Below are 26,425 nucleotides of genomic sequence, written 5' to 3' on the forward strand. Positions count from 1 at the left end.
TTGATATAGAGGTCTTGGCAGTCATGATGCATTTGGGCAAGTTGGTGTTTGATACTGTCAGGAAATTGATACTTGTCATGACATCTGGGATCTCCCATGGGTTCTTCTGGTTGCCAGCATCTTCGGGAGATTATTGAAAAGAACAAGTTGACTGTTATCAGCACTCTGATGGTTTTGGATGTATTTCACATGCTTTAGGGACCTTAGGGCTTGCAGAGTTCTACAAGAATATCACTAGTGTATATGTCAAAGCTATTTTGTCCTTGGTCAGGGAGTGCTTGAACTGTGCTGGGGAGGAGCAGGGTAAAGAGAAGATGTGCTTATTTTGTGTGTTTCAGTGGTTGAGGGAATGAGCTTAGATATTGCAACCCAGGCATGAAATGTTAGTGTACTATTTATTATACTTACCCCTGCAAAGTCTTGTGCCAATTGGGTGAACCAAACATTGCTGCCATATTTGTTATGCAACGTCACAAGTGATAGCAAGGATAATCTCAGAGTATTGAGGAGTGATTACCTCAATTCCTCCTTTTTCTACATTATTCCTGTGACTAGCACACTCTCTATGGCTAGTGGCAGGGTTTGGTCTCTTCTTAGAAAGCAAAGTAGTAATTTTAGGGCCAGTTCTCTTTAATGTTTTCCTCATTGACCGGGATACTGGACTTGAGGGTATACTGGGTATACTTGTAGATGACACTTAGCTGTGAGGAACTTTTGACTCCCTGGAGGATAGAGAGGCCTTGCAGAGAGATCCTGACAAACTAGAGGGCTGAGCCACATGAACAAGAGCTAGTGCTGGATTCTGCAGCAGGGAGGGGGCAAGTCTAGTTATGTGTACAAATCGGAGGACAAGAAGCTGAAAAGCAGCCTTTCTCTGAACTTTGTCTCACATATGGGAAGAAGCCCTGAGTGTTCCTTTTGCTAGACTAACTGTGCCTTGTTGAATTTTTAAGTCTGTGCCACTGGCCTCAAGTCACCCACTCTTCCAAAGCCCTCATGGTTGTTGTCTCCTTACATATACCTGCGTTAGCAGCATTGTCCTGCTCTTCCAGTCCCAGTCACTTTTGCCTGGCACGTCCCTTTGATTAGGTGAGCTGGCAGGGCTGTTCAGAGAAACCTCGTCTGCTGCTCCTCTGCAGATTCAGATGAAAAAGAGAATGATTTGAAAGGCTCAAGGTTTGCATTAGCAGATTTTGTACTGAATTTAGAGGAATGGATGAGCTGAAATGACACAGATAGAGGAATGTGTGGCCACCAGGAAAACAATGTGCACTTAGTCTTCTTGGTTTGCTGGATGCTAGAGGAGCTGCATGGAACAGGCATTTCTATCATGATCAGCACTAAGCGCACAAGGATTTCATGCCTCATTCCTGTACTTGATACACCTAGCTCCTGTGATATCAGAAATGCTCGAACAGTTCTGAAAGAGCATTTGAGGAAAGGAGACTTGATCTCTCTGCCTCCTTCAGAGAGTCTCCTTCGAAAGAAAACCTCCAGCATGGAAGAGATGGAGGGGAAATCCGCTCCCCATCTTTCATTATCATTTGATGCCTATCACTCATGCTGATAAAGCCAAAGAGCTGAAAGATTTGAGTTGTTTCTCACGGGTGCTGACATAGCAGAGTGTATATCAGGAAAGGCCTGTCATTTGATGTGGCTTTATCATTGGCAGGCAGGCAAAGAAAATGGATAAATTAATCACCTTTTTCCCTCCATCTGTCATAGGTTTTTATCCCACAGGGAGGAAAATGTTTCCAGTTTGTCCTGGCTTTTTGAAGTGTGACACTATTGTATTTGCCAGTCTAAATAATGCCTAAGTCATGAAAATGCCAGAAGTGGAGGGAAATGTGAACACCATTTATAACACAGCCTGGTGGACCACAAAGCTGAATTTCAAGACTCTCAGGTCTTTTTGAAAAGGCCCTGGAGACTTCCAGGCAGTCTTTCCCTCGGCTCTTTGACTCTAACCACTTAGTCCTGAGCAGCCACTTTGTGACTTGCCATGTATTTCTCATTTCTTATTTACATTTTACTAAGTAGTAATATCTCTAATTTCACCACATCTGGTGGAAACCTGTGGAATTACTGGTGAGTTTTACAGCCTTGGTAAGGTGGTGGAATGCTCTCACTATTAAAGTCTTAGAGTTTCAGAACTCTCTCCTCTTTTTTCTGCTAAGCAAATGCAATGCAAGTTCAGGAGCAGTGCAGAGATGTTGATCAGCCAAGCCAAAGCACACCTGTGCTGTGCTTTGCAAAACATTGTTGCTGGATTAACTGCAATGGCCATGCTTGCATGGTTTGTGGTAAGTGTGTTACAAGGGAGGGAAACACTCACTTGCCCAGCTTTCTTAACACCATTGTTTTGTTAGAGTTTAAAATAAAAGTCATGTGAAAAGAGATGTCTTTTTTTCTTTTCTTTTCTTTTTTTTTTTTTTTCTTTTCCTGAGGAGTGTTCCAGGGCTCAGTTTGACTTCCCAGGAGTTTTAAAATATGGCTCCAGGTCTTGAAAAAGAAAAATGTTCTTTCTTGTTCCCTGTTGAAAAGAAAGACAAGACATTTAAGTGTTCTCTTTCTGTCCAAAACCTTCAAGCTCATATATGTCTGTGGATGAGTAAAGAGTCTTTTTTCACTGCTAAATGGTTTTAACAGACTTGTGGTTGTCAACTCCACAATGTAGTGTATGAAACATTTTTACACCTGAATCACAATGTTTGATGCTTCTTTATACAGTACATCCTCTTCTTTGCCATGTTTATGAAAAGTGGAGCTGCACTCAAGACTAGCTGTGATGTCTCAATGTTTTCAGCAACAACATCATTATTTCTAGGATATTCTGAAGTCTGAGTCTGTCTCAGCACTCATAATTTGCCAGATACTTTGCAGTATGAGTTTCAGGCTGCTGGATTCAAGTCTAGGTCCATTTAGTCTTAATATCCTTCATTAGTTACTAGTTCATCGTGCCAGGACTTGGTGAGTCTGAGAGTCTCAGATAACCTTACTGTTTGCCTGGGATAGATTAGAAATTATGCAGTATGTGGCTGATGATCTTTTTATTGTTTTATCTCCAGCACAGCGATGCAGTGCACGACCTGCTTCTGGACTTTATTACCTGGGTGGGCATCCTGCTGTCACTTGTCTGCCTCCTGATCTGCATCTTCACCTTCTGCTTCTTCCGTGGGCTACAGAGTGACCGCAACACAATTCACAAGAACTTGTGCATCAGCCTTTTTGTAGCAGAACTTCTCTTCCTCATTGGCATCAACCGGACTGACCAGCCGGTAAGACACAAAACGCTTTCTGTTCCCACTGGAGGCTCTCACCTCACTGCATATAGGATGTTACCATGGGGTGGGAAATATTCTAGTGCTATTTTAAGCCCTGTTGAGCCCTTGCAAGGCGAAGTTATCAACTGGAAGTCAGATTCTGGTTACTGAAAGGAGGTCAAGATACTTGCTTGTATTAGCTGCCTTGAGATCACTAGACAGATGAATAAAGCTACTCCCTAAGCGATGCCTTTCCACATTTATTTAATTCTAGATTGTATGTTGGTATTCTGTTTTAAAAAAGAAAAAGCCTTCTTCATAGCACTGGAATGGATTCTGCATTTTCATGATATTTCCTGTTTTTCATATCCCTTCCCATAATACCCTGCCTATAACTTCTGTGTTGGAAAGCCCCTGATGCGTGTCAGACTGTCCACAGCACCCAAGGATATTCACAGGGCATGTTGACATTTGGAAAGTCGCCTAGGCAAAAATGTTTGTGGAGAGACTTTGGGAGTAGAAACACGGCCTTTGTGACTCTACAGACAAACCCCAGTGCACTGGAGCACTTAAGTCATCCATCCCGCACACTTGTGTGCATGTATGCCTGCATAACTCTGTCTGTCAACACACACACCAGTGAGAAACAGAAATCTGTGTCTACGCAAACACACATACCCTGGAGTTAACAGCCAGAGAGTCACACTGAAATCGAGGGTCTAACTTGAAAATCATGGGAGCCATGGAAGAGACCTGCTCTCATTTTAGTAGCTGCAGGGGTTTGTTTGTAAATAGTATGCATGCATATGTTTAATCAGCAGGTAGTACAAATGTGATTATGCTGCTTATACTATATACATCTTTATGTGTTGATTTACCAAAGTATGTACGTACCTGCTTTTGTATCTTTGAATATAATTTGTATGTACAGTTGTGTCTGTTTAAAAATAGTTCATATATATGTTTCCAAAGTGAAAAAAATGTTGTTACACTGGAGATGGTAAAACAAGAACTCCTTCATTCTTATTAAACCTCCCAGTGAGAACAAGTTTGTGTGTAAACTTGAGTGTTACATTAAGTTTGTGTGGTACAAATACCTTCTCTGGCTCTTTTTAAATCTGTCTGCAGATTGCTTGTGCTGTTTTTGCTGCCCTCCTGCACTTCTTCTTCCTGGCGGCTTTCACCTGGATGTTCTTGGAAGGTGTGCAGCTCTACATCATGCTGGTGGAGGTTTTTGAGAGTGAGCACTCCCGGAGGAAGTACTTCTATTTGGTTGGCTACGGCATGCCTGCACTGATCGTGGCTGTGTCAGCAGCAGTGGACTACCGGAGCTATGGCACAGACAAAGTGTGAGTGGGGCTTGGCTCTACTTGGGCCTGGGCAGGAGGATGGGAGAGGGGAGGAAAGTGGGAAGTGAGGAGGCTGGGACACAGCAGGTGAAGGATGCTGTGCAGGCAGTTGTCAGCTGAAAGGCACAGCTCTCTCTCCCAGTGCAGTGCATGATCATACAGCAGAAATTCCCCACCATGTAGAGATTTGCAAAGGTATTTTCCTGGAAAATTCTGTTGCGGAAAATTTCATTGCACCGTTTATAACATCAGCAGAGGTAGTTCTTCCAAGTCTCATCTTTGTATCAACAAGGTCACCCACCATTCTTCTCTAACCAAAGGGTGTTTCTCATTTACGCGAATGAAATATTGCTTTTTTTCTTCTTTATTAAGCGTTCTATCAAATTATTTTGCTTGGAAGCACAGCTAGATGGTGACTGTCGAGTGCATTATGCTCTTGGCGAATCAGAGCAGCTACATCATTTACCATTATGAATATTCTTAAATGTTTTCAATGTTGCTGAAACTGGAATCAAAGCGTAATTTAGATGTTTGTACAACACCATCTAATAGAAAACAGAGGGAAAATTCAGCCTTTGATTTTCTTTGCCAGCTTTGTTACAATAGCACAGTGCATTTTTATTGATTTTTTTTTTTTTTTTAATTTTCTCTTGTCAGGCTGCCCTTCCATTATCATTTTAAAATGTTCAGTCTGAAGGCACACATAGCAAAAAGCCAGTGGCATTTCTAAAGCTCTATTTTAGCATAGCTTGGGTCAGAGTAGTTGATACTTCGTTAAAACCAACTGCAAAATTTTCTCCTGAAAATCTTATTGGCGTACGCTAACCTGAGTCTTTGCAGAAACAAGTCTGTAGTGCAGTGGAACTGCTCATGATCCATTACTGTGCCAACCGGTAGGCTTCGTCTCAGGTGCATATTTGCATCATGCTCTTTCCACAAGTGGGAAAATAGCAACCTGAATTTATATGCATCATACTTTGTGGAAAGGAAATAGCCCATGAAGATAAGGGGAAGGGGGAGTAAATTTTCAGGGAACTTTATCAATTTATCCCAGCAGTGTGACCTACCTTAACAGGCCTAGGGGTTAAAGAAAAGGTAGCAGAAGATCCAATTACAGTTTCTGGAATTCCTGTTGTAGATGTATTTCCATCAGTCACCTCCTGCTTTTTGCCCCAATCAACTCTGCTATTCACATCCTGTCTTGAATGATATATAATCCCCCACTAAATCAGGTGTTGAAACATTCTGCTGAGGCAGAAGGCAAATTTATTTTTGCTGTAGTTTTTTTTACCAAGACCCATCTCTTCACAGTGGCCCCTATGGGGTCACTTTAGGCTGTGAGTCCAGATCCCTACAAGGTCAGCTGAAATGCTCCCTTGCATGTGCTTTCTCCACCAGTCTGGTTTGCAGCCTAGTTGTTCACCTTCAGGTTGTGACTGGGATGATGAAGCACAGGTTTGCTTGCCCAGCTGCCTTGAAACACTGTTTGCCTGTGTCTTCTGCAGCAGTACTGTTGCAGGACTTGTAGCAGCAGAGCAATTCTCCTGCTGGTTTGAGATGAAAACTAACACCAAAAGCATTGTTTTACAACGCTCTGTAGCTGATGGGTGTTGAAAATTTCTTATAGTAAAAGAATTTGCCCAAATCCAGGCTATGCCCCAGGACATGAGGCAGTAGCTCTGCAGTGGCGTTTGATTGATTTGCATCTCTCCCATCTATGCAGAGTCTTTCTTGATGCTCTGCAGGAACAAACCACATACAAATGAGTGGCAGTTACCTGCATACAGAGGCCTGTCTGTAGAGAGGGAACACATGGCACCTAACCACAGCTCCTATAAAGCACCAGAGCAGCTTTGCATTGCTGAAACATTTCCAATCCCATTACATGTGCAAATTTTCCTTTTTGTAGCACAGCAGAATAAACAGCCTCCATAGAACATGCTGTCTTTCTCTAGCCCAAATATTTCTATACATAGGTAGTACAAGCAGAAAGTTAAGCTGAAATTTGCTGGAGATGAGCTACAGAGCTTTACTTTCTTTGTGTTGACAAGGCAGCAGTCAAAAGCCTGTGCCAGTAAAATCTCTTTCCCTCCCCACAGCAAGAAGTAGCATTTTTAATGATTAAACATGTATACAATATTTTGCAAATAAATATTTACAGAGATTTATAGAGCCTAAAATATTTATTTATAATCTCTAATTCTAGTGTGCACAATTTTATCACATTCTCATAGTGGAAAATAAAAAATATACAATATGTTTTGTATAACTATCATGCTCCATCTGGTTGATGGATGATGATGTATTTTTCTGTGTAATGTTATTAGAAGGGTAGAACTGATTAGAATTTGTAGTGAACTATATGCCAGGCATACATAATTTGATTGCAAGAAGTTGCTTGGTTTAGCCGGCTTTTGTAAAACATCCTCTGGAATATATTACTTGCCTTCCTCCATTATTTATTGCATTTGTTTAAGCAGGACTTATGGAGCTGTTAGTGTTATTTGTTTTTCACCTGGCATTTGGTGCCACCCTTCATACATCTTGGAAAGATTTGCTTAGACACTCTGTGTAGGATTTCTTGATTTGATTTTCCTTTCTAAACCCAGCCATTGTGCCCAGATTATGTAGCCAGAAGCAGGCAATTATTCCTCTCTCTGTTTCTTTCTTCATCAGTTGGTTCTTGTGATTTTCTGCCCTGGTGTTTGTATTGATGCTTTGGAGTAGCTGCCCTCTGAATATATAGTCTCACACTTAATTATGCCAAGAATTGGCATTGTCTCTTTTCCTTTCCTTTTCTTTTATTTCCTTTTTTCTTTGTTCTTTTTTTATTTGTTTGTTTTTGTTTGTTTAAGAGCAGTTCAAATGACCCATATTAGGGATTTAGGGCTAATTAGTTTGATGCTATAGCTAGGCAGTAGCACAGTGATTGCATTAAAAGACCATCCCATTCGGGCCAGTTGGGACTGTTTATGTGGTCCCTTTTGCCCAAATTACTCAGCAGTGTTACATCTCATGTCTGACTGTCTGACTAAAGCAAAGGTGCAAAGAAGGAAACTCCACTGCAAGCAATGTGGTCGAGGGACCACAAGCAATTCCAGCAGTGCTTATGTTAACTTCTAAGTGGACATTTCTTACACTGGCCAGTTATTTTCGGTAGCACAAGAAAATCCGAGGTCTTAAAAATAACTGAAAGCAAACATCACAATCTAATGGCTGTAACAAATCAGCTGCTGAGTCTTAAATGTCCGTGTCTCCAGTTTTGCTACAGAAAATAAGATACTGAGATTACAGTTCTATAAAGCTACACCATTTGCCTTGTCCTGTGTGCTAACCAAATCCATCCATCTCCTGCCTGGATCTGATGTCAAGAACTGGGCTGTGCTGCAAAATGCAGAGGAAAAATGGCATTTGCAGTTGTTAGTGTGCAAAAATTACTTGTGTTAAAAATTCAGTAATGGACTTCAGCAACATCCCTTTGAGAAGACTTGCTCAAGTAGCAGGCCATCCTGAATTGATAGTCAGAAGCTATTCCATATTCCCATACTATCCTGGGTTTTATATCAATGCCTATTACGAATCTCAGAGGAGAGCAGCTATGCTTTGAATGGCTCAATATATTCTGTAAAACGTACTTGTAGGTATATTCATCCACTGGTGATCAAATTCATTGTGCCAGGAATCTCTCTATAGTTTCTCTCCCCCCACACAGTTTGGTATGCTATAAAGCAGGATATACACGGTAAGCAATCCAGCTGTCATAAAGCGAAATGAAAGGCTGGTGTATGTACACAGCCTCCAATTCCATCAGCCAGCCACCAACATTATTTACATGCTAATGTTGCTGGAAAATAGCTTCTAACAATACAGTACGTCTTGGATGGCTCTGTGAACTTGTTTTATTTTCAATGTTTGCTCTGGGTATTTGGTGGAGGAAGCATAAGCAATGTGAATGCTGGACTGTGTTAAGCAGAACATATATTGCACCCTTGGAAGGCACGTCCTGCGCATACATATCCCATTACCGCACACAGACAGGGAGGCTGCATGGCCATGTGAAACGAACTACTGAACTCCCATGAACAACATGATATGTTAGGGCTCTTCAAATTTTATGGTCCAATGGCAGCTAATGATTGTTTATTGGTTATATTTAATACACACCAGGGATAGTTTAGTATTTGATTTCTCTTCATGCAGAAAACAGAGTAAACTCTTTGTAGTCTTTATTACTTGGGAAAAGCTTTAGGTGAATATAGTGACTTGTCATTGTGGAAAGGAAGGAAATTAAAAAGTAAAGAAAAGCGATGGCACGGAGCTCATTACAAGCACAGCACTGAACATGCTGGTGTGACTCTTCGAGACAGTAATGGGGTTTTGAGCATTTCCCACATCCATGGATGTGTGGATAATCTGCTCTGCATTCTGCTGAGCCCTGAAGCAGCTTGTTTGCTTAATGACAGCAGAGTATAAACTTGTAATAAGCAAGTCCGTGTTCACAGTGCAGCTGTGCATGGGGGGTCAGAAGTAACCCGGCAGCCCAAGATTAGCAACTTTTGGAAGTGAGTTGGCTGATTGCTTCCTTGTTTCAAGGAGCTCATTTATGCAGCTCATTGTGTGCGTGGTTTTGTCTTTAAGGGAAGAAAAGCTCAGTGTGGTACTTGTTTGATTAGCAATTTACATCTCTGCAACAGAATTGGCGGGATGCCTGTGTTTGGATGTTTCATTCTTAATTTGCATTTTTAATGAGGTATGACTTAAATGGGCTCAAAGCCACATCACTTGCCGATGACCACAAAAAGACTGGCTTTTTAGAATTCACATGTAGGTTAGCTGTAACCCTACAGCTTTCAGTTTAGCTGCCTGAGCGTCATGTGAAGTTTCATTGAAAGGCAATTTTTTATATTAAAATAAAAAATCACCCCACCTCATTTGAAGCATGCGGAGAGGCAAGAAAGCCTTTTCTGGCTTTTGCAAGCCATGTCTTGCTCTTGCTCAGATGATGCCATCTCTCACGGGAAGGGGACTGCTGTGCTTAGCATCTGCACCGCATAGCTGGAGGGCAGGACCTCTGCCTGCCTGCAGAACAAATCAATGACTTGGCTTCTGTGCTGCTCCCCATCCACAGGACACCTTCATCGTCACCACATTGTGCACTACAACCAAAGGGACCAATTTTTAGGGGAAACCAAGAAACTTCGTTTGGCTCACTGAAGAAAAACTAGTTGCTTTGTACTGCTTTGCTCAGGCTGGCCCAACTTTTCCCTCGTCTTGCTGTATTTCAGCTTTCACCAAGCTATGACAATATCTTAATGAACAGGATGATGGGGACAAATGAACAAAATAATCTTGGAGGTGTGGGAGACCTCTACATAAGGAAGCTGTCATTACTCACATAGCAGGGAAGCAAGGGTGCAAAAGCAACCTCCCAAAAGTTCAGTGGATCATCTTTGAGCTCCTTGTTGTTGCCAGGAGCTAACAAGCCTGAGAGCCGTGGGGAAACCCAGGGTTGTGGGGTCTCTCCCAAAGTACTCAGATTTAAGCAAATGGATGCAGATTTTACCCGTGTCTATGTGTGATAAGAACCAGCTATACCAAATACGACCACATGGCTGGTGAGAGTGACTTAAAGATATGATGTTTTAGGATCATGGTTAGTGGGCATGGTGGTGATGTCTGACAGCCGGAGTAGATGATCTTAGTGATCTCTTCCAACCTTTACGATTCTGCGATTCTAAGGAATGAAGAGAGGCCCTTTATGTCTTTCTTCTTGCCTTGGCTTTCTGAAAACCAGCTTGCACTTCATGCTGAAGGAAAACCAAGTTGCTTGGTTGCAGTTCACCACGTTCCCAACACCTGTGCAGCAGGGGCTGGGAGATGTTTTGGATGATGAACATGCAAAAAAGTTCAAAATATTGTAATTTAAAAAGAAAAACATACCACCTCAGAGTCATCTGCCATACACAGTCTACTCAGCATGCGTATCAGTGAGAAAAAACTGTGAGGCTGCTTATCTCCTGATCTGTATTAGGCAGCTGAGGCATAAGCACCAGTTTACTTTTTTTTTCTTTTTTTTTCCCAAGTAGGATGGGGTAAGTATTAATACTTAAATGCCCTGAAATGTGGGAACTGCTGCTATGCAGATACCCTTTTTGATGTCACGGGACTCTTTACAGGTACTTCATTATTCTGAAACTTCTATTCCTCTGTCAAATCTACCTGCAATTGGCTGACATTTCAGGTGTTATTATGAGTGATACACAGATGTCATGATCACATAAAATCTTTCCTATAGGAAATCAGGCTTCAATAGTTTGAAGTCACTCATGTTGCTCCATCATGAGCTGTGTCTAAATCACCTTGAACTTCCGCTGATGTAGAAGAAACAAGAATTCCATGCAGTCTCTCTGAAGATGTCTCAATTTGCCTTGCATGTTTATGATTGATGCAGTCTCATTGAGATTTTTGGTGAAAAGCTGCAGAGCTTATTCAAGACTGACAGTCACAGAAGTGCCTGTATTTTAATTTGTGATAAATACTGGCATGACCATAAATATCGGTACATCTTTGAGACTGTGGAGACCTGAAATTTATACAGTCAGGGAGGGAAGTGGGAAGCTTTATCTACAGCCTTGAATTTATTCATATCTTGACTTTTCTCGGTCGCTGAGGTTCAGGGCATGTTTTATTCTCTCAGCAGAAGACTGTGCTGATCTCTGCTGTGGGGCTTCTGGCACAGACCTTTCTGCCTATTAAATTCCATTCGAAGGGGAAAAATTCAGTGAGTGCATAGAGCTGTCACTTGAGAGAATTGCCATCTTTTCCGCCATGATAAATTCATATATACAGTTCCTGTCACTTATCTAATTATGAAATTTCATCGGACATTTACTATAAGAGTGTTTTTACGCTTTCTTAGTCCTCTGTGTATAAATGGAGCTGTGATTTGCAGCGTTGCAAACACGACAAGATATTATTATTTTAAACATCATGTGAAACTTTCTTAGAATTTATATTCATCTGTCTTGTAACCAGTCACTTCCATTTTATCTTCCTGTCGCTGGAATGAACTAGGAAAGGAAATATAATTTCCCGGGGGCCTGAAAAAAATGGGGGAGTATTAAACGCAGTTGAAATTAAGCAATTAATAATTTAGTTTTAGGCCATGAATCAACTTCATGGGATCACACAGACCATATGCAATGCTCGAAACATTAGTAGAAACAAAACACTCTGGAGGATCAGGGAAATAAAACGCTCCAAAGGGGAAGTTGCTGAACCTAATTAAACCTCAGCCTTCTGTTATCAAAATCATGCTTCCTGTTTGCAACAAATTTGCTCTGATCAGCTTGATGGAAAAATGTCATCTCACTTGACAGTTGACAGACAGCATGTGTTGCATCAGAGCTGGAGAGGAAAGCTGGGGTTAAAGCGAAAAAGACTCCATAGCTACTCATCAGAGCCCTTCCTTAAAATAAAATGTTTTAAGGTATTTTTCGATGGACACAGAAAGCCCTAGCAGATAGGCCTTGTGCCATTTTCCCCCTGCTTCCTCCAGAGGTAATTATCTTATTCCATCAATAGCACTGTCAGAAATTGGGCACATAATTCAGCATTTAAATGAACAAGCAATGTAATATTTCCTGTCTCCCACCGGCGTGTTTTGCAGCTCACATTCTTCTCTGTCACTTACTCACTCTTGATGTATGTCCTGGGTGCAGTCCTTGAATGCCTTCTCTCCCCTGTGTTTCATTACAGATGTTGGCTCCGACTTGACACCTACTTCATTTGGAGCTTTATAGGACCAGCGACCTTGATAATTATGGTAAGAACTCCTAATTAACTACTCCATCTCTCAGGTCAAGAAATAAAACTTTTGCTGTCCCTTTACTCTGTATCTTTAATTTACACAGATTAGTTTGAGAAAGGCATGTTCTTCTGTGACCCCACCTGGCACAAGCAATTAGAGGCTCGTTACAGGAGGCTCTTTATGTGGTGAAATACTCGATCAAATCAGGGAGGGGAGGGCATGTAGTACATATTATGGGCACTGCCTCGGAGCAGGTGCGCAGACAGCTTGGTTGTGCTGTCAGATGCTCAGAAGTACCAACCTATTGGATACATATAGATACCACCTACTGTCCCTGCTTTGGAACTCGAGCAAACCTTTGCGTGGATCATGCAGAAAGGGAGATCTGAGGTGAAGGGGATGTAATAAAGTCAAAACTGGAAGAGAGGTTTTATGGGGAGGGTCTCTTCACCTGCAGAAGTTGAAATTCCTGTGACTTTACAGTTAGCATGTTGCCAGCTACCACAGCAACAAGGTAAAGAACACAACTTTAGAGACAGCTGGAGTTTTCTGATACTTTAATCACTACGATATGGCTTCAATAAACCATCCTTTGTTTTGAATAGACTGGAGTTTGGCTAATGCAGCAAACCGGGCGCTCACGTCAATACAGACATTGTCTCTGGTTCTCCTGCTGCTGGGGAGTATTTCAGCAGCCTTCCACACCAGGGAGGGAGCTGCATCACCAGCCAGATCTGTTGTGTTTGTTTTTCCTCTCAAACAATTCATTCACGAAAAGATATCTTCCCCTTTTCATTATGTCTGAAACCCTGGCTTGGGCTTTTGGGAACTGATTTCCAGGAACTTGTGACCCTGCTAACACTGAAGTGTTGAAACACCATCATGTCTCTTACTGAATACATCAGACTCTTTTTGTTTGCTTTGCACTGTGCTAAGCATCTTCAACAAGAATAATTTCCCTGCCCATCTCCACCAATGCACCATATTTAAAAGGTAAATTCGCAGAAGTTGCTTTTTGATTTGCTTTCAATGAGACTGGCTAAGCAAGAAGCTTTGAAAGACTTTTCACAAGCGTATACCTCTCAGACACAGATGAGCCATTAGAGAAGTGTTTTTAATTTTCTGTGACATCATTTGAAGCACTACAGTTGATGTTGGAACCTGTCCTATATCAGTAACATACACTGCTCCATAGCTTTGTAATGCTGTGGCATCCCTGCTCCACAGCCTGCAGGCTCGCTCACCTTATAAAATACTTGGAAATTTTCTGTTACTCAGTCTGTATAAAACTGTAGTGAGAGCTAATTTTCTAAAGCAACTCATCTGTTACAGAAACTGAAACTGTTGCTGATTTCTCCCTATCATGTTCTGCCATGTCATGTTGCCTTTTTTTTTCCTCCCTCTTTTTGCAGCTTAATGTAATCTTCCTTGGGATTGCTCTCTATAAAATGTTTCATCATACTGCCATACTGAAACCTGAATCTGGATGTCTTGACAATATCAAGTAAGTGGTTGTGGTTTTTTTCTTTCTCTCTGCTTCTTTCTTCCTTTGCTGTTCATGCCCCTGTTCCTCTATGATGGCATGCAAGGGAACCAACTCTGCTGACAGCGGTGATAATAAGGCACTGGATTACAGCACTGCAGAACGGTTTCTAATGGATACCAACAAGTGGCTATTGTTGAAAGAATATCTTTAAATGATTCAACTTGTGTTAGTGTTCAGTCAGTGCATTTTCCATTCAATTTTGCACGAAGGAAGCAAAGTTACGTTTGCTATCCTTGAAGAAGGTAACCTAGTCCTCTTACATAAGAGGAAATTGCACCCGATAATTACCACGTAATTACTGCCTTCTCTACAGGGAAGGTGTTGAAAGTGTTGATCATTATTATTTCTCCATGCACTGAGTGCAGCAGTCTTTCTTCTTTTCTGTTTATTTTGGCCGCTGACAGATTTAATGACCCAAATTGTCCCTGGAATCTGATTAGTTTCATCCAAGTTACTGGGGTTTACCTGGGGGTGCCTATAGCAGAGGACACAATCGCCATCCAAGTTGTGCTTACCCTTGGACTTAGATAATAATGCCTGAGCCAGGGCATCTCACTGTCTAGCAAGCTGCCTCATTACATTGATGGAATATTATTCTCCGTCACTGCTTGTTTATTCAAGTACCTCTGCCTTTAATTACTTGGTTCAGAAATACAAGTGGGATTTCAGGTGCAGCATGTGATAAGATGGGGAACCTGCTAATTAATAAAACAATCTAATGAACTTCAGAAGGAAATTGTTGGTGTCAGCGCTTTACTGCACACCTAAGAAAGCACAGTGTTGTGTGACACCACTGCAAGGCTGGTATCCATTCTCTTCTGTGGCAGGAGCTGGAGAAGAGGCGAGAGGGGAGCTTGTTAGGAATGGCTGAATGGTTGCATTGCAAGATGGTTCTCAGCAAGGTTATTGTTGATAATGTTGAGCTGCAATTGCGGATGTACTTTCGATTTAAAGTAGGTCAGTCCCTCTTTGAAAACTTCCCCAAAAAGCAAAACTTGCAGTGCCACTGGCATGCCATGGCATCAATCTACGGGGTGAAGTTTTTATTTCTTAGGCTCAACCTTGTGCATGCAGGCAAAGCTGAGTAAGGCCGTGATTTTGTGAGCTCAGGGACCTGCAGGGTATTCATCTGCTGTGTTTGTCCTTGCCTGGGTTGGGGACAGACTGCTATGTGGTGTTTCATTGTTTCTCCTGCCGTCATTTAGCTGTAAGATGAAATTGGAGGAGCAGTCCCTCCTGGATGTCCGGGTCCAATCTCAGCGTGGTAGTCTTTCATTCATTTCATACGGTCTTGGTCGAGGCGTTAAAGGAATGGTACATTTAATAGCACTAGAGACTTGCAATATGACTGACTACTCGTCATGTGTTAGTGATATGGAATTGCTTGCTGAGACAGTCTTTCTAAGGTTACCCACACAAAATCTGTCTAGAAAACATTTCAGAATGACATTTAAATTAAAAATTGGGAAAAAAGAAAACAACAACAAAAAAGCCTCCAAAGCTTTTATAGTTAAAGCAGAGATAATAATTGCCTACTGAGTATTGTTGCTTGTGCTAATCTGTAGTATCTTTGTTTAAAATGCCAGGAATTTATACAACCAGTTATGTCAATTATCATGTCATTGTAAAATATTTTATGGGCTCTTTGGCAGAGGAGTGTCTATTCGTGATTTGACTTCATTAAAACATTTGGAAAACGCAAGCAATTAAAGTACTCTAAGTATGTTGCTGATACCCTTCCAAATATGTTTCTTCATTACAAGTAACTTTTTGTGTTTTTTAAAATAGAGAGAGAAAACATTATGTAAACTCAGGAGGATCCTGAGGCTCACTCCACTAAGCTTATCAAAACAAGATTTTCAGAAGTGTTTTGATTTGCAATGTGTAAGAATCTAAGCAGAAAAGAGTTAAGTTTCTAAATCAAAGGTACCTGTTTTCTCAATATCAGATATACTTGAGTTTTAACAGAGGGGAAAATTCACTTTATGAAAGCTTTTCTAGGGTTGCAAGGGACTCATCATCTCCAGAAGTCCTTTAGGTGGGATCATGGACTTTAGGTAAGAATCATAGTCTTCCTAATTCTGTGCTAATGCTGTTGCAAAATGTGGGTGTGGTACAGCAGCTCTAGAATAAAGAACAAGTAATGTTGGTTTAGAGGTGACCACAGAGATCCTTTCTGAGTTTACCTCTCTGGGTTTACAGGGTTGGTAAAAAAAAAGACACCCAGGTATGTTTCTCTACAAGAATATTGCCTTTGGTGGCTCTCAGCATGGTTCCAGAGCACTGGATCTTGTCTTGTCAACTTATATTTAAAAAACAAACAAAACCGAAGACGTGGATTGGTGGGCCCCTTGCTGTGATCTGCATTTGACAGCTTTATGGCACATGAGGAGCTGAATGGGAGTTTGTTCTCCCAGTTCATTTCCTAGCGCTGTTCTACGTTAGGCTGTGGTGAAGCTGTTGCAACATAAATCCCGAACCAGTTCAACAACAGCAAAATAGTTGATTCCCTATGGCAACGTAAAAATAAAGGCCATAAAATATTTTAATAGGCTGTTAATAAGCGCTCCTGCAATCTGGTGCTTGCCTGTGTCACTTTAAAGGTTAGAAATACATTATGAAGTATAGAAAATAGAGAGCCAAATAACTCCACTTAAATTAATGAACTTGATAAGGGATCAGGTGTCACCTGGGATACCTTTAATTACTGCATCAACAGAAAAACCATTCAAAGGGCAGTGCCTGAACCAGATGCTGTGTGGCTGAAAGATTTGTAGGCATTGAGCAAAGTTGTAAAAATAAACTTCCCTAACCTTCAGAAACAATCTCTGTATTATTGTGCCAGCATGGGAGAATCTGACATTCCTTCAGTGGAGCACCGGGTACCCAAGAGTTACACAGCGAGAGATTCAAAGAGTAAATAGCTGGTTTACTTTTTACCCACATTATCTTTTCCAACTTAACCCAGCACTTTGGAGAAGGGCAAATCCATTGAGTACCTGCAGCCACTATATGGGTCCTTTGCCATGCTGAGAGCATCCTCCCTGTGTGGCTGGTTGGTAGTGAGCCAGTTCAGTAGGCTGCACCCACTGAAAGAGTGAGGTTTGTGCCCTAGTCCTGCTGTTGAGGTGCGTGGTTTCTCACGATGGGGTTGCACTTTCTGAGAGAGAAGCTTTCTTTGGCTTTTATTTCCATATCAAACATTTCTGCATGGTGAGGAAAAGATGTGAGCTTGTGTACGTGGGTATATGCTGTTCAGAGCTGCAAGAGTTTCTGTGCCAGCTGCTGACAACAGGAGGGCAGAATAGCTGCCATTTAATGACAGGTACTGTCAACAGGATCTTTTGAAAAAGATGAGTTTGATTTCTCTCTTCAATACATTTAAACAGAAATGTTAAGAGCTTGCCCTGGGTGAGGATCTTTACTGCCTTTTAAAGATCACTTCAGTATGAAGCAGTGCAGAGAAGGATGCCAGAATTCTGCGTGCATGGGTGATATGTCTAGTATTTGACCCTGCCTCCCCAAATTCTGGGTGAGAGGGGATTTTTCATTCCTGCCTTTTCCAGTGGCCATTTGTAGGCTGGAATATTCTTCCTTCAGCCCACACAGTGATGTCAGGGCAATCCAGTGTGGCTCTCATCTCTTCATGGCTTGTCAGCAGGGACAAGTGAGCTGAGATGCGTGGCAGGAAAGATCATATTGTCTATGGTAGCCTTGCCAGTATCTTTTGTATCTCACTTGCTGCCTATCTGAGAGCGTAAATGGGGTATTGCTGGAATGGTGCAGGAGGTTGCTCATGAGCACAAACTGATCAACTGTCAACAAATGGACCCAGCAGAGCTTTGTATTGAAGGATTAATTGCTGCAGTTCTTCTGAAACTACTGGGAAAGCATGCTGCTGAAGGAAAGTGGTTCTTCTACACCAGGGACAATGCCAGCTTCTGGATGACAAGCGCTATGCCACTTGCATCTCTAGCCTAGAAGGTGGAGACTGTCAGCATATCAGTATGGTATTGATGCACTCTTGCTAGCAGATGGCTCCTTAGGAAGACATGACACCAGCTGGAATACTTTAGAGCAGCTGTGAGGTTGTTTTACCGAGATTGCTGCTGTGTAGAAGGATTTCTGGAATTGAGCAGCTCTGAGCCTCTGATTCATGCTTTTCTATCGTGCCGGGTGGATGTTAGATGTGTGAAATGTCTCACACTGTCGGAGACAGGAGTACACTGCATCTTTTTTATATTCACATTCCTGTAAGAAGTCTTATGTGACAAAGGAAAATACATCTATATGTGAGTTAGTCCAGCGTGGTTCTGAAGTTTTCCATCCATCAAACCCTTCCTGGGTGGTCAGGCATGTAGACTGGCTGCTTGCTGGACAGAGTCACCACACATCAGGCTTTCATCCGACCTCTGTCAGATGCTCCAGCATGACAAATTACCCAGGTGTTGCCTAGTGCTTAACCCTCATTCTCTGTGCAAAAAGCAGGATTTCAGATGAGCCCCCTCCTAAAACACCTTTGTGTTGTGTGACAGTGCACAGCACTTAGGTGACAGCCTCAGTCTGCAGCTATTTAAGTGTTCCTCATTAGAGACCTCAGGGCATTAATAAAGGAACAAGAAAGAAGGGGCTGTACTGATGGTAATCCAGCCATGGTCTTCACCAGATCTACTGAAATCTGCTGTCCTCTCATTGCTGTGTGGTGCATCTTGCAGTGCTGAGATTTGTTATGTTTCCCACAGCTGCACCAGCCTTCCTGACATTCTTCTGCACTGTAGTTATGTGGCAGGGAGATTTGATTTTATTTGCTTTGGAAGAGTGACATGGAAGCTTTAGCTGCTAAGCTACATACCCACTAAAAAGTGGCTTTGTCCACTGTTGGAGGGCTTTTTCACTCCTCTTTTGTCCCATGTAGGTGCATTATTGCTTTAGCCAGGGCATAGCTTGGCTTATGCCAAGGCCACCTGGGTGCTCTTTGGAAAGCACAGCTCATGGGGACACTTGCAAAAAGAAGTGTGTCAGGCCGTAGTCCTGGTTTGCTGGAAAGCCTCATCCAGAGCAGTTGAAACCTGCCCAAAAGTCATCCAAGAAATTCAGTTTTCTTTCTTGCAGACGGGGATAAGCAGGCTCTTAGCGGGGAGCTCCTTTTGTTTCTAAAGAGGCAGTGTTAATTAGCGGCACCTTGCAATGGTTTAATCCTGGCACTGATCATTGTGGTTTTATTGCAGCTTTCTTCATTCTTGTGTAAACATGCTCCCATCCCTTCTTCTTCAATAAAAGGATATGTACTCCAGCAAAAATGTAAGATTCCCTTCAAAACATTTTTATTCCAAACACGCAGGAAGGAATCTTTTTTGGTACTGTAGCTGGATTCACAGAAACACATGCTGAAATCCCATTAACGTGGATGATGCAGAAATGTCCTACACTTCAGAAATCAATTCCACTCCCTAGTCCCTGGATGACCAAAATGAGCCCCCCTGGGTTCACTGGCAGCCACGGGAGCTTCATGTGGGCTGAGGCTCAAGGCACACAGTACTGATTTAATGGATAACTAAAAAAGTATATGTTCTCTTCAGTTTTTGAATTGAAGAAAGCCGATTTGTCTCAGCTGACTTCAGTAATTATTTTCTCTCACTTGGATTTATTCCACAGTGAATAGCTGCATTTCTCATCTGATAATTTTCCCTCCAAGAAATACAGTCAGTAGTCCTGGGGGCTGTCATAGACTCCACCACTGAAACCCAAGCTCAAGAAGAGGTGCTGGGAGAGGGGAAATACCATTTGTCGTGTCCTCAAGCACCAGGAAGCAGGTTAACCTGCAACGCTACCCTAGTTGAGGATGCTTGTTCTGATAGCAAGACACCAATGTATCTTGCAGGCATTGTGCAGTGTGTCTTAAGCAGGCATTTAGCTTCCCAAAGGGCACCCCTTTGCATCAAATTCAGGCCTGGTTTTCAGATCATGGAGTTCTAAGGAGAGCTAATGGCAATGAAGAACTTCACTCTCAATGCCACTTGGAGTTTACAGTAAGCCTTGCATTGGTAAACCTTTCTTTTTTTGTTTCTTGGAGCCTTAGCTCCCAAATTAAACAGGACTCACCATACTCCTCTTTCTTTTTCTTTTTCCATAAGAGTCTCTTGGTCATGGGCTTACAGAAACAAATCTGAGAATGTGTGATCTAAAAGCAAAAAGCAGGAGCCAAATGAAAAAACTCAATGTTCATTACTGCTGTATAAAACTTTACAGAGCCGAATCTGGGCTTTTTCAGGGAGTCTGGCCTAGGCAGGGAGAGACAAGGGAAGTTACATGCTGTACACAAAGTTTGTCATGCTGGGAACTAGGGTCAGGCGTACTACAGCATCAGGCACAAAGATGAGAAGCCCCTGTTTCATGATGTGCCTCCTTTTCAGCTTCACAAACATTTCCATATCCTTCTCTCCCCATATGTTGTATGGGTGTAAGTGATTATCTGCTCATTTTCTTGCTTCTCAACATATGTATTTTATTTAAAGAGACATGACTAATTCCATCCTCCAGATTAGCTTGTTTCTTAAGTCCTGTGGGCTTTCTTAAGTCATAAAAAACTCCTCATGAGGAGTTAGGTATGAAATTTAAAATAAAGGTTAAATAGAACTTCCAAAAATCATCTGCTGAACTGTTTAAATGAAATCCTTGATTTAACACAGCAGTATTGTGCTGGCAGGAACAGAGGGTTACCAATCTCATTTTATTTACTCAGCTGATTGAAATGCAGAAAAAGTAAACATCCTGGGTTTGGTGCAGTGAGGAACGAGTTAGGTTTTGAAAATGCAAGATGCCTTCTCCTGCAGCAGGAAGTGCTTGCTTTACTGATACAGGCAAATAATTTACAGTGGGTATCCTTTTGCTAAAAGGAGGTTCTTTTGTGCTTTTAGATGTTAAAAATAAATAAATAAGTGAATGTAGAGGGACAGCAAGGATTACTTCATATTTTTGAACTGAGATTTGGTCAACTCATCTGCTGGCTTCTGGATCTTTGATTTTCAGACACTGCAACTTGGAAATAGTTTGTGACGCTGAAGGGTTTGGAATCTAATCGCATTAGATTCACATGGGGGACTGGACTTGCAGAGCAGAAGCACTTTAATCCTTCTTTACTTCTGGCTTTGTAGCTGCCTAGGAGCACACAGAGTATGCAGCACAGTGTAGGGATCCAGCTCTTAGAAGCCTGCCCAGCCCAGCGTCTGGGTATGACAGTGGATGCAGAAGGCCCAATCCTGTACCTTCAGCATCCTCAATTGCCACTGAAGTAAGAGCTGAAGGTCTGTGTTACCTCGTGGGATGGCATCCCTTCCTTCTGCAAAACAGCAGATTGGGCAATAAGGAGGGAGAGGCGCTGATGTGCACCCATGCTGAACTCTGTGCAGGTGAGATGGGGTACGTATGTTGGCTTGAGTGGTAGAAAGGTACATGGAGTTTGAAACATAAGTTAGTGAGTACAAAGGAGGTTACAGGATCCACAGTGAGCCTCGGTTAAACATGACCTGAAATCCTGACTGGTGCATTACCTACAGCTCAGTGTTAAATAAAATTGCAGTGCTGTAAAGAGCAGACTTTCTGCTAAAATTTTCATTATGGCCCTGCTAACAGAGTAGCAAGACAACTTGAATGGGCAACTAAGAATGGCACATTGAAACTTTTCCTTCCCAGCCAGCTGTGCTGCATGCTGCAGTTTTGGACTCCTTTAACTTCTGGACAGCAGACTGAGAACACAGCAACACCAGAGATGCCTTTCAGAAAGGAACCATCCTTTTATTCCCAGTTCAGGAAAGGAAAACCTGATAGTAGGAAATAACCAGAGCTCCTGAGCCACTGCTTGGGCCTAGTAAATACTAGCACAGCATTCTCTGTCACTGCAAGGCTTCAGCAGTTTTTTTATTTGATTTTTTTTCTTTTTTTTTGTAAGTATGGCCAAGTGATCTGGATACTTCTGAAAATGAGGCATAGCTTTTTCTCTCCCTTGGGAAATCTCCCACCACACAAAGTTTAGGAGCTCAGGCTATGATCTTTGTGTCCCATATGGCTTTGAGAGCTGCAAGAGCTGCAGTCCATTAGTATGATGCATTCATCAGCCCAGTGGTTGGCTTCACAACTTCCTGGACCTTGTCCAGAAAGTGCTGTGCTTCATAGTCCTGGTGGTTAGCACAGTGCTGCTTCTATGTAACCTTCATCTACCTCTCTGCATGAGCAAACTTTTAGCAGGCAGCCTAAAGCAAACCCAGCAGAACCACTTGAAGTTGCTGCACATTGCACAGAATGAAGTACTTACAAGCTTCCTGCCAAGAGAAGATATAGCACATTTGTATTTAGTCAGGGTGTGGGGTTTGTGTGCACCCCAGAGACAGAAATCCTGCTATGCTGTAAAAACATCAGAGATTGCACTTCTATCTGCGTGCCTTTCTTGCCCACTGATGTTGATTGCAGCATCAGATTCTGTTTGTTGCTTTCCAGTGCTCCATGAGTTTTTTTGCAGCACTGTTTGGTTAATATCTGACTGTTTTGGCTTTGGGTTTTGCCTCTTTGTCTATGGCTTTTGTGATGGCTGTATTAATGTCGGATGGTGATTGTAAAGCACTAATCTTTCCACTGACAGGTGTCATCCTTTAAGAAGTTGAGAAAAAAATCCATCAGTGGTTATTGATTTGAGAGAGTGTTCTGGAAGATATTAAATACCTCAGGTCTTTCTGTGAACCCATAAATCATGATTATTGTTTTAAAAGGCCGTACATTTTAAGTATTTTGTCAGCAAGCCCTGCCTGTGCTGATTGTGAAATATAAACGTGTCTAAAGGCTTTGCAGAATCTGTATGGTGTGGAAACAATCAGATATGTGGTTACACATTAGCGTGTTTTGAATAATCATGGCGTACCTTTGCAAAGTTAGGAGAAAGGAAATAAGCAGGCTAAGTAATTCAGAGGGTAATTAATTACTTAGAGAAAATTAGACGAGCTCAACAGAATTGCTCTTTCCAATTGCAATAATGAAGAGCAAATCTCAGAAAGCGAGCCATTACTTCTCTGGGCAAGTTTAGAGGGATAAGAATGGTACTGCTGCCTTTGATGAGTGAAGACAGACGTAGGCCACCCCACCTGATGGGCTGGGGCATCACGCAGGGCTGAGAGAGGGTGTGAAGCTAGGGATTTCTTCTGCAAAGGAAACTGAAAGGCACACAGCCCCTTGCATATGGCCAAGCCAGTCTGCCTTCAAAACAAGACCCCACAAATGAGCACCAATGGGCTGGGGAGAAATGGAGGCCTATCATCAAAGCAAAGCAGCTAGAAGACAAGACCCGGGAATTATTGCTTGAATGTTGTTGTGCCAAGCATCAGTGGCCTGAGGAGGGTGATTAGAAAAAGATTTGGCTTTGTGCCACTTATGTGGTAACTTTGTCACAAAATGTGAAGACAAATCCTTTAAGCACTCTTCTACTGCTTGCTATTGATTTTTCTCCACATGAAGACGCTCCTTCACTAATTAGCAGTGAACCCGTCTGCTTTATGAGGGGAGTTCTGGACTTTCCAGCTACTTCCTGTAGATTTTCAGTTCAATAAATCAATTTTTTCTAATCCTTGAAACTTAAAAAAGGACAAAGAAAACAAACATCCCTATTGCCTCATATTGGTAGACAGAGGGGAGACAATAGTATGCTTTATTTTGTGTCACGCTGGTGCTTGCCTTCAGGAAACATCTGTCTCTGTACTTTATTTATGCCATACTTAAATGAATTCTGTGGGCATTTCTGAATGCATTAGATGGTGCACATCATCCATCTATTTTTATTTGTGTTTCATCACTCATAACAGCTACTAAAGGTTCTGTTCGCCATGCCATCACTTTGGCATTTTTCACTCACTAGCCAAAGCATGTATTTTGTGGCCTGAGCTCTGAGTCCACATGCTTACTCCATTCTGTCCTTTTCCTGATAACAGAGATATGTGAAAATACTTCAACTTCTCAAAAGAGTGATAAATTAGAGTTAGTTTAACCATAAAGGGTTGAGTAAAATGATAGCGTGTGAAAGTGTGAATTGTTACATAGGTCTTTATTAAATGCATTGTTTTACTCTAAATCTGGCTCAAATACTATTCTTTGTTAAATTTAAAAAGCTCTTTTGAAAATAAGAACGTATTGTTCTTATTAACATATGTTCTTTTAAATGAGAGTTGGATAGCTGCTTTCTGATAATAGTCATCATTGATTCAGAAGCATTTTAAGACGTGTATAAATTCTTGCCTTACTGTTCCTGCTGCAAAAAATAAATAAATATAAATAAATAAATAAATAAAAATAAAAATGAAGGCCTTGATAAACCAGGATGATGCTAATTTACATACATGGAAGTGGCTTGCACTGTAATATATAATTCACAGATTTTCTCTGCCCCTATACATATTCTGGCAATTTGATCACCTTGTGTCAATGAGGTACATGTTGTGTTTTTAAAGATAGGCAGTGAAACAGATTTCCAAGCTTCTGTCTTTTTAGTTTGCAGTTTAGAAAGCAGCTTAGGATGCATTATCTTTGAAATTCCTTAAGCATCTAAACAAGCGTATAAGTAGATAATCTAAGCAACTTAAAAAAAAAAAAAAGAAAAGAAAATAGAAGATAATACAAACAATCCTTTCTCATAATTAAAGCAGAAAGTACTTTGGGAAATTGAAAGACATCTAACTTAAATAAGATTTTGAAAGAATTTCACATGATGTGTAATTAACCCTAAGAAGTCTTTTCCCCAAGGTAAAGTCAGGGCTTTTTTAAGATTAGAAAATGGATTCCGTATTTATATGGTTTGGTAGACCATCCACTATCCATCATCTAGATTGCAAAGAAACACAAGGGGGTAAAGTAGGATTTTCAGGGTTACAGAAATAATACAGTCACTAAAGATCAGCTTTTTAATTTCAGGCATTTGAAAGTAAAGTCCTCGCCTAAGCAATCCTTCGGATTTCTTCCATAATTATTAGAGAAATGTGTTTCTTCAGGGAGTGACAAAGACTCACCTGCCATAAGTACCTGTTCTTATATGAGACAAATTGCTTTTTGTGGGTCCCAGTTTCCAGGAATCAGAGCTGCTAGTAAATGGGTTGAATCCCTTGGTTACTTCCAGGAATTGGGAAGAATTTATCCAAATCAGTTCTGGAGAACCCATTGTAGCTCCAGCCTCTGTGGCTGCATTAGCTTAGGTTTTCCAAGGATTTATGCTTCAGCTATTATTTGCGTGCACTGTTTGTAAATATAATCTCAGTTTTTCAATAAGCAGCTACATTTTCCCCTGAGCTAAGACTGTTCCAAGGCTTTTTCTTGTCTAAGAGATGGTTTTTATGTACTGCAGATAATGACACAGTATTAATGCAGCACTGATAGATTTCACAGACTTTACCTGGAAAAAAACACTCTGGAGTAATTTTTGTGAGACTGGAATTGTTGCTAACACAAGAATTAAGCTTCTTACAACACTTCAGTTGGTAAAGTGAAAAGGAAAGATATGTATTTCATGAGAGATGTAAGAGACTAAGTCTTTCAGGCCATGCATGTAGGGATTTGAAGTGCTTAGGAGTTGGGTGTTTGAATATCTCACTTCTTCAAGCACCCGCTCGCTTTAGGCATTTTCCTAGGCACAACCACATCCAAATGGGTTGGAAATGGGGCACAAACTGCTTGGGTGTTTTTGACAGTTCTCCCCAGCATTAACCTCAAGCTAAAAAGCAACCTGAGTTTACTGAGTTGTCTTGAAGAAAAGCTATTGCAGTTCACTGGGAAGACTTGGTGAGATTCTGGACAGCAAAAATAGGGCAAAAAAAACATTATCTAATTCTCTCTTCTTAAAAGCTATCACCAGCAACATTTCAACAGTAAAATCTTTACCATAAAAACCAGAGGGGTTTGAACAGCATCATACAACAAGCTGGGATGGGATGATTAGTTGCATTGTTGCAACTAATAGGGAGCTGCTACCCCATGCTGCTGGTTGTGCCTTGTCATCCTCTGCAGGACCATAATCTTGGTGGCCACATATTGAAATGGCATGTATTGCCATGAGGCAGCTTGGATATTCTTTCAGAGCTAGCTGATGTGACACAAGATGTAAGGCAATCAGCTTTCAGTGTGACAGCTGATAACAAGGGGGAAACCCTGCAGGGACAGCAGCCCAGAAAGCTGAAGGAGCTGGCTAGATGCTGGAGCAGAGCTGGGGGTTCCATCAGTGACTGACAAGGATGGAGGCAAGTTCAGGCCCAGGATGCTACAGCTCAAGCTGGAGTAGTGCTGTCGTTGACACTGGGACAACCACCTTGTCTCCATGGTGTGGCCTCTTGGTGCAGATGGGCACTGTTGAGGCCAGACATAGGTTTAGGTGCCAACTTCAGCAGAACTATCTGCTCACATGCTAATGCATAAAGCTCTGAAAGCTGCTTAT

At 41.6% G+C, this 26,425-nt stretch overlaps 1 protein-coding gene across 1 annotated transcript in view; it reads left to right on the forward strand.

The window, feature by feature from the left end:
* The window catches only part of ADGRL3 (adhesion G protein-coupled receptor L3), a 69,944-nt gene that overhangs the window by 38,487 nt on the left and 5,032 nt on the right, over positions 1 to 26,425 (forward strand). The window contains exons 9-12 of the mRNA XM_031553260.1: positions 3,069 to 3,278; positions 4,392 to 4,612; positions 12,371 to 12,437; positions 13,835 to 13,926. Coding sequence (XP_031409120.1) covers positions 3,069 to 3,278; positions 4,392 to 4,612; positions 12,371 to 12,437; positions 13,835 to 13,926 — 590 coding nt within the window. The remainder of the gene's footprint in view (positions 1 to 3,068; positions 3,279 to 4,391; positions 4,613 to 12,370; positions 12,438 to 13,834; positions 13,927 to 26,425) is intronic.

This window comes from Meleagris gallopavo, chromosome 4 (assembly GCF_000146605.3).
Source record: "Meleagris gallopavo isolate NT-WF06-2002-E0010 breed Aviagen turkey brand Nicholas breeding stock chromosome 4, Turkey_5.1, whole genome shotgun sequence".
Taxonomy (NCBI): domain Eukaryota; kingdom Metazoa; phylum Chordata; class Aves; order Galliformes; family Phasianidae; genus Meleagris; species Meleagris gallopavo.